This window comes from Ostrinia furnacalis, unplaced genomic scaffold (genome assembly GCF_004193835.3).
Source record: "Ostrinia furnacalis isolate ACB-3 unplaced genomic scaffold, ASM419383v2 OfSCF5765, whole genome shotgun sequence".
In the NCBI taxonomy this organism is placed as follows: Eukaryota; Metazoa; Arthropoda; class Insecta; order Lepidoptera; family Crambidae; genus Ostrinia; species Ostrinia furnacalis.
The window spans coordinates 453,388-462,713 of record NW_021136004.1 but is presented as its reverse complement, the minus strand read 5'-3'; the positions used below and the strand labels follow the sequence as shown (position 1 = coordinate 462,713).

Sequence of the window (9,326 nt, the reverse complement as noted above, 5' to 3'; positions counted from 1 at the left end):
TTATGTCCCATTACATCACTTTACACGAATGTAAAGTTGCCGTGTATGGCGATATAACTGGGTTTTTATTTAATTACGTAAAAACTACATGCTATATTTCCCAAACTGGCACACTGCCTAATTATATCTAACATTACCTTTCACCTAAAAAATATTTCACCAAGTTATCTCTAATAGCGACGAAGCAGGATTTTTTTTAACTTCAAATGCGATTTCCCAAAAATCACCATTTTCGACTTAACTCCGTTTTCACTGGGGGTACAGAATTTTATTGGTACTTTGGTGACGAATTTGCGACGATATAATGCGAAACTAATAGTTTCTGTTAATAACTTTTTCACGCTTTTACCGATTACCTAGTCTTTTAGAGGGTTAAATTGCACCTTGCAGGACATTTTACTACTTTTTGTCTCGAAAATAACATTGAAAGGGTTGAAAGAGTTGAAAGTTTTAAGTCCTCATATTCGTGGTACGAAATATTATGATGCGTTTGTAGTAATAAAGAACATTTTAACATACAGACCAAGCCGTAAACAGAATTTAGTTACGTTTGTCATGAACTTTGACATTAACATTTGTCTCTTTTGTTCCAGCACACCAATGCGTTCATCGTGTACTGCCCAGGAATGTTCCGCTCCGAGGAAATGACCACCACCACAGCAAGATGGCTCATCGACATTGGAAGATATGGATGAGACTCGCACTCATACCCTTCGCCCTGCTATCCTCATCCATTGCGGACTTCACCACAGAATGCCAAAGACCCTGCGACTGCCGATGGCAATCCGGCAATAAAGCCGCCATCTGCTCCAACTCCAGCCTAAAAGTCATCCCTGCAAACCTCAGCAGCGACATCCAAATACTAGACCTCTCAAATAACCATCTAGAACAATTACACCAAGAAGCCTTCAAAAAAGTCGGCCTCAGCAACCTCAAGAAACTCTTCCTCCGAGAGTGCAGTATCGACACTGTCCACAAGCAAGCATTCACAACTCTAGCCATCATGATCGAGTTGGATCTATCGAAAAATAAGATCCGCTATCTGCACCCGGACACGTTCAAAGGCACCGAGAAACTAAGATTAATAAACTTGAGCAATAACTATATTGACAAGCTGGAAGACGGCATATTCCGCAATTTGAAGTTCCTTCAGAAAGTAGAGGTGAGCAATAACAGGATAGTCAAGATCGGGACGAGGGCGTTCGTCAATTTGCCCCAGTTGAAGATCCTGAGATTCGACGGGAACAATTTGAGTCACATGAAGCCGGAAACTTTGATGGCGCTGAGAAATTTGTCGGGCTTGGATTTACACAACAACCCGTGGCGGTGCGATTGCAACCTGCAAACATTTAGAGACTGGGTGATCAGTCATAACTTGTACACGCCGCCAACTTCGTGCGCCGAGCCTGCGACGGTGAGAGAGAAACTTTGGAACGAATTAGACTCTTCGAACTTCGCTTGTCGGCCTACGATACTCGAGCCCCTCCCGGACTCGACAGTCAAAAGTTACGATGAAAACGTGACTCTGACTTGTAAAGTCGTCGGGAATCCGACGCCCGAAGTCGTGTGGCGGTTCAGTGGGAAAACAATTGAAACGCGCGCGTTCGGTGAGATCAGATACGTTATGACAGAGAATACTGTGGATTTGATTAGATGGGTAAACTTGACTATTCTACACGCTCGATACAGCGATAGAGGAAACTATACATGTGTAGCTGAAAACCCTGGAGGTAGAGATGAGAAGACGCTCACCCTTGTTCTTTCTAAGTACTCAGGCGCTGGAACTATAGCGGGGATGGACGCCGACTCGTTTGCTATACTAGTCGGCTGCTTGATAGCGATAGTGATAATTTTCGGGGCGACCCTATTCGTTTGCTATTATACTACGCAGAATAATGAAATTAAAAGACTGATTAAGACCGACACGCGGTCGTCTAATGGAGACGTGTTGATAGAGGGGTCTGTGGCTTCTGAGATAGACAAGGGGTTCAAGACCGAGGTGAACCCTATCACGAAGCCTCCTAGGAAGTTTGAGCCTCCGCCGTCCTTAACGTGCAAAGCAACAGAGATGTCAGAGCTCAACAAAACGTTGCTGGACAACGACTCCATTTTAGGTAAGTTTACAAACATTATCTTACTTGCAAATAAGTTTAATCACTTCTTTCAATAGATAGATAGATAGGTAGGATATTTACACCTGGTAACTGTCTGCAAATAAGCAATGTGCATAATAGGCTAGTTGCCTAAAAAATTTGTTTAGTCCGTAATGTTTAATATCAAAAAATATTGGACACATATATTTTTATTTGTCAATCTAACAAATAATTACATAGTTATGGTGCGTTGAAGTTGCGCACGACGTCACAACGTGCGGCATTTTTAAGCAAGCGTTGACGTCACGGGCCTTTTCTTATGAACTTTGGGGCGCTTTATCTCTTTAAATTTTCATTAGTTTGAAAAAGTGAAAAATACGTGTAGTGTATTTTTTGATAAGTTAACTGACGGACTAATTAAAACTCTTGCTTTTTGACCCAGGCAACATCCCCATTTTGCACCCCATTTTAAACGTTACAGAACTAAATGCCGCTTAAAGCTACTGAAAAAATGTGACTCAAGCAATTGTTTTAGTTATATTTCTTTTTCATGGATTATTGGATTATCGCAATAAAAGGTCTAGCTTCCTCAATTTGAATTTGAAAAGGTCTAACTATGTCATGTCCTTTTAGGTAAAATAAATGATATATGACTGTCAAAAGCATTCAAGTTGATATCAAAGCAAATTTAAATGTAGGTATTTCGTTCCCATTATATTCTCACATAAATCCAAATCAAAATTAATAACAACACAGCTGAAACATCTGCCAAACGCAAAGACCAAATAAAGCTTTGTATGAACATATTACCTCGGCAAACGTCAGAAACGAGGCTTGTTATGATATGCAAACAGATTTAGAATTTCGGCAAGCCAAAGGAAATTAATACTGGAACTAGTGTTGCGGAATAACGATGCTCTAATTGGTCGATAGTTGACCGTTTTGTGTAGTGATGTAACAATGGGTTTCCGACTTGATGAGGATTCCGATTTCGTAAAGGTGATTTTGGAACTCCGAATTGAAAATCGATCAATGTTCTCTCCTATCAAACACATAGTTTAGGTAGGTAAAGACACACAAATTTGTGGAAGTAACATGCCAATAACTGCTACACGCGTACACGTGCCAACCAATTTTGGTTTACTCAAGAATCGAAAAAAACCATTAACTTTCCTTTGTTTAAAATAGTTTTAAGGACTATATTATTCATGTTAATAATCAATCAATCCAACTATTTATATTACTTACCTGTCAAAACATTATTGTCTATTTTTTTACTAACACTGCAAAACAAGCCATCCCTTTGCTTTACAAAAACCATCGATATTATTATGCACAATCGAGCTACATCACTACCAAAGCGAGCAAGTCAGGACTAATTCAAATGTTGATCTCCTAAATCAGTTGCAGAGCATTAGGTCTCAGATCTGAAACTTTGCCAAGAGCTAGCAGCCAGGCGCTCATTGTTTATCAATGCTTATATTTCTCAAGCTTCCAGAATCCCTGGGGCAGTAATATTTCGCGCCGAATTTATGATATTGCCCAAAGAGGTAGACGAAAATTGGTTTGTACGAAGCTAATATTGACACAAGACGGGTTTAGGACACTAAGATTGTTCCGGCGCATTTATTTTCAGTATTCTACGGTTGGACAAATAAATGAAGGGTTATAATATCTCGGTTATATTCAAACAGTTAGGTATGTTATCAACTGTTTTGTGATTTGTATTTTAACTTACAAGATTAAAGGCTTCAATGCCACAACAAAATTCGGATAAATCTTTTTTAAATTATTATAAAGTTTCGTACCCAATGCTAGATCGGTGTTATACAATTTGTTGACTTATTTCTTTAAATGCAAAGAAACTAGACTGTTGACACCGGCAGGCAATACAAAGTTTTCTCAATATCCTAGCAATAAGCAGTGGCAAGTTTTAAAAGAATTTATTGCTTAAAGTTCAATATAAACTTCAAAGCAATCAGTAAACGAAAAGGCAAAGAAGCAAAATAACAAAATACTTTTATAACTCGCGCTACTTACTAGTAGGATACCTATAAAAGTAAAATGTTACTTTTATACGTCACATCACACTTCTTATGAAAAAATCTTATTGGTACATTGTTGTGTCTCTGTCTTCAACAAATCGTTACTAAAATAACTTGCCTAGTTTGATTCATTAATGGAAACCATATTAACCATACTAAGGCTGGGTTGCACCGTCTTAATTTGACTTTAACAAACGTCAAAATCCATACAAAAACACTGGTTATCGTTATAGTTACCGTCAAAGTTAGGTAGCTTAAGATTGATCAATATCATCTCAACTATACTAGAAATTACTAATTGTAATTAATTTAGCTACGTAATTTAAGCTTAGTGTACAAGTCAAAGATTTAATTTTAAATTCTTCTATTAAATGAAAACTTCGCTATAGCGAGACACGATTGTGTTCTTCTTCGAATGTCACCTCGAATACCACATAATTTACAACGGGAAACTATATTTTGTAAAACATTCCCGGTTGCGTGCCGGAGCATAAAACTAAACGAAGAACTCCTTTGTGCCGACTTGATTGTAGCTACAAATAACATTTCCCTGCCAAAACTTTATTTGAATGTCAAAGAGACAAATTTGAATTTTGCGGCAGCAAAATTATTTTCATTGTAGACGTAGTTTGTTGGTTAATTAAATGCAAATGATGCTACAATTGAGATGCCTAACTAGAGAGCTATAAATTAGTTTAATGACGAATGAATTAGCCAAACAATTGAAATAACAAATCTTCTTTGTCCACAGCCTCTAATGAAGATACAAGCAGGCACGCTGATATAGAAATGCCGAAGATCTCGCAAGAAACTCTTCTCATGGATCACCTCACTCAAGAACACCAAGCGTATCCTCCAGACCTCCTATCGTTTCCATTACGAGGATCCACGCAAATATCTCCAGCAGGGGGCAGCACTTCAGGCCAGGAGAGAATAGCTCACAGAAACCTTGACAGCCCGTTGAAATCGCCAGGGTATGGCGTCACAGCTATTCCTTCTATGTATTCTAGATTCCAGTCTCCAAATTTCCAAGGATCGACGCCGTTGATCGGCTCGAAAGCTGGCTACGTGACTCTTCCTAGAAGACCAAAGGAGAACATTCCAGAAAGCAGTTTGCGACCTCAAGTCTTCTCCACTTTGAATGGCGTGGTTCCTTATTATGACCACTTAAACTCCAGACTATTTTCTTACGGAGGACATTACTACAGTTTGAACAAAAGCGAGATGGATTTAGGTCCGATCAGTAAAATGGGGTCTGGTTTCTTGGATTCGGAAGAAATCGAGCCAGCTCCATCTCCTGCGCCTGGTACTCCTCATGCTACCATTCCAAGGAACAGCCTGAGTTCTCCGAACATCCACAACCAATTGCTGATGCTGCAAGCTATGTCTATGGCCCAGGGTCGAGGGAAGAACTCTGAGACGAGGCCTCTGAAAGTCATGCTCTCTGAAAGTGAAAGTCTCCTGAAGAATCCAAGGGATCTGCGAGTGGGGTACAGTGTGAACGTGGTCAGTGGTACTTTAGGTAGGACAAAAGTTCCCAAACCTCCTCCAAAACCTCGGAAGAGGAACTCTTGTGAAGTGAAAGAACCGTTCCTGTTAAACGCTGGTGAGAATGCCACGCAAGTGTAGATTTAAGCGTATAATAATATAAGGTGTGTTTTTGCTTGACTGTGTTCCAGCTTTAATACCTATTTACATATAAACCAGCACATTAAATACACACGATAATAAACCCGATGTCCTTTGGGATTTAAAGTTAATGGCTTAGCTGGGACACAGTTTTGCTTAAATACGTCTTAAGTTTTTGTATCTTTTTATAAGTTATCTTCAAGTGATATTTACAAGGTAATCATAATTGGCCATTATCAATTTGCTTCATTTATGATGTTTATTTTAATTTAAGATTTAATTCCTAAGAAAAAAGATAAGATAGAGAAGTTACAAAGGCATTTGCAAACTGACTCAATCAAAGGACAATAGTACATAATAATCCTAAATACAATTATGTAGAGTAAGTACTTAGATTCAGTCAGGTTTTAAACTCAATTAAGTAATTTAAACTTAGGAAGTGTCCTAAGTTTTATGTCACCTAATTTGATTATTTGACTCCTATTCTTCCTAAAAAAATAAATTTTGTTGTTTTATATTGCAACATAGGTCTGAAATAGTACTGGTATGTTGTTGCAATTCATGAAGACGAGTGAGCTTTACATGTCTGGTGGCTCGCTACTGTCGTTTTTCAAAAGTTTTGATAGACATTACACTATCGTTATGTGCTTCTACACGTATACACACAAGTAAAGCTCACTCGCCTTCGTGAGTTGCAAGAACTATAATACTTATTAGAAAACCTACTACTACATCTAATTTTTATAACAAACAACTATACATACATAGTTGGGTAAAACTTTCCCCAAGCATCCAGAAATCATATAAAATCACAGTTATTTTAATTTATTTAAACTAAATCAGATGCAAAATTACAAGTAAAAGAAAGACAATTTAGTATTCTTACTTTTATATTTATTAAAATACTGGGGAAATTTTATTAAAATGTGTTAATTTGAGTTTAAAGTTGTGCCTGGGTTAACTCAGTCGGTGCTTTGGTAAATTGGTTTTGTTTGTAATCCTAATTACTACCGCCAATTAAAATTAAAATTTATTGCTTAGATTTTTTTATTATGAGGACTTGTTTTGTATGTTTTATTAATGCATCATATTGTAATGTTATATTTTAATTTTAAAGATTATATAAACGTGTTACTCCTTCATGTAAGTACTACGTATTATTATAATTTTAACTAGTAGTTTTATAAATGGCTAGCGCAAAAGCCGAATGAAATTTAATGTCCTCTCGACCAAATTATACTTATGTCCGTTTTTTCACCATCAATCCCTTCTAATTCCCCTTCTCCCTTCCAATTTTTAAGTGACCCCTATGAAAAAAAATGCTATTAAGTGTTACCATAAGGGTCACTTAAAATTAGGGATTGATGGTGAAAACGGGCATTAGTCGAAGGTACTATGTTCAAATTCTTGATCACAATTGTTACTCCAATTCTAGATTTAACCTGATCGAGGTAACTGCGCACTTCGTTGGAATGCGACTCTCCCTCGCACTTACCCGCTCACCTCCCCGCCTTCGCCCCGTTCGTACTAGGCTTGTTCTTACTCGGACACTGAACGGATCGCTCCGAACTAGTACAATCGGTCAAATGAACTAGTTCGGTCTTCTAGTACTATTAGTTCATTTTAGTACACTGATTCTATTAGGTAGATCGAACGAAAAAAGTCTTTATTTCTATGTGTTTATGGTCCAATATCGAAAAATACTCGCAACACAATTACAGAGCCTTACCCATCTCACTCGCGCTCACATGTCACTAATCTCACGTCTCATTCTAGCACTCCTACTTAGTTCATTTAGTACCGATTTTTTTAATCAGATCGGACGAAAAACGTCTTTATTACTATCACCTTATAGTAGAATGTCGCAAAATACTCGCAATACACTTACAGAGCCGAATCCATCTCGCTCCCGCGCGCTTGTAACCAATTTCACGTCTCGTTCACACCTATTCATTCGTGATCAGCTGTACTAAAGTGAACTAAAAGACCGATTTGAACGACCAATACGGAATAGTTCGTTCTCGTTCACATCTTTATGTGTAAGTACATGTACTACACAAGCCTAGTCCGTACCAGAGCGTCGATGTGACGTCACTGTCGCCAAGTGCGAAGTTAACTCGACTGTGTTATATAATAACCAGAATTTGTTTTGTGACCCTATTTATTAAGAAACTCACTCCAATGATTATTAAGTTTTATGATGTCTACTTATTTGTTAATTATATTTATATGATATTTTTTGTATAACCTACGAGTATGCGCCTAAAATGGAGGAAAAGATTTCAATATCTGTCTTTTTATGTTCGTTGGAAAATGAAAATACTTATTGTAAATTATAATAATAGAACTCAAATATTGGTGCTTATACGAATAATAACTAAATTGCATTGGTTATACTCTTCCAAGCTTTCTTTCATACAATCAATAAATAGGGAAATAGATGTATATAATTAGTTGATTTGTATAAATTATATAGTTAAAAGATTTATTGGATCGACAGTAGAAAAGAAATAGTGGAATTTTACATTTTCATTGAAGACAATGGCTCTATAATATAAATTAAATATTATATAAAATGTATAAATGTAAATATTAGGTAAACAAATTATGTATATGAGAATAATAATTAAATTATATTATTAATAAAATATGGTCAAGTAAAGAGAGAATGCTAGATGGACCAAATCGGGGTGAATGAATTGTGTATATTAAAAGGTGTAATTAATAAATACAATTTGAAATTTTATACGTCGAATTATTAACTTACCCATTTTCTAGCGTTTTAAGCAAAAGGTTTTATCATAAAGAAACAACAGATAAAGGTAAGCAGTCACTATGCGGAGTGCACAGGGCATTCAAATGTACAAACAATGGCACATCAAACTAAAATCCCTATTTTGTAAAAGGCATTATTTTTATTTCAACCATAGGATGTCCACTGCTGAACATAGGCCTCCCCAATGATTTCCATGTTGTTCGATTGGCAGCGGTCTGCGTCTAGACGCATAGGTGCTAGCGCTTTTCTGCCCTATTCATGACCTATGGTTGAAATGATGATGATGATTATTTTTATTGCAATCGAAGACTGCGCACATAATATTGCGAATCGATAGAGGCACATACCTCAAATATTTTGTAAACTGTTGCAGATTTTTTTTGTCTACAACGAGGAAGCTCTTAGCCAGCATCTCATCTGATGGAATATGATGATAAGGCTGATGATGAAAAATCCTCAACCACAGAGGAACTAGCTATCATTAATTTGTGGTATTAGAAAATTAATTAAATTGGTAAAAATAATCAGAAGTAGGTCGTAATAATGAAGGTAATAATGAAGAATCACTTTTGGCATTTTTATTACATTATGTGGAACAAGAAATAATTCATAAAAAGTATGTTATTTTGCCACTTTTTATGCTAACTCACCGCTGACCAATTTGTTAATTACTCGGAATGGTGGCAATATTTATGCTAATAAAGATATTTTTCTCATTACTGATTTTTATACAACGCAACCAAAGCAGTAACATCACTAGAAATTATTATACTTAGTTTTAGC

General features: G+C 36.7%; 1 protein-coding gene across 1 annotated transcript; it reads left to right on the top strand.

The window, feature by feature from the left end:
* Positions 1-590: 590 nt before the first annotated feature.
* Positions 591-8,511, top strand: LOC114361517 (uncharacterized). The gene is made up of 2 exons (XM_028316577.1): positions 591-2,114; positions 4,890-8,511. The coding sequence occupies exons 1-2, from the start codon at positions 665-667 to the stop codon at positions 5,765-5,767; spliced, it is 2,328 nt and encodes a 775-aa protein (XP_028172378.1). The 5' UTR covers positions 591-664; the 3' UTR covers positions 5,768-8,511.
* The last annotated feature ends 815 nt before the right edge of the window (positions 8,512-9,326 follow it).

Coding starts and splice junctions, on each gene's coding strand:
- LOC114361517 (XM_028316577.1), top strand. CDS start 665: ATGGCTCATCGACATTGGAAGATATGGATGAGACTCGCACTCATACCC. Junction 2,115..4,889: donor GGACAACGACTCCATTTTAG/GTAAGTTTACAA, acceptor CTTTGTCCACAG/CCTCTAATGAAGATACAAGC.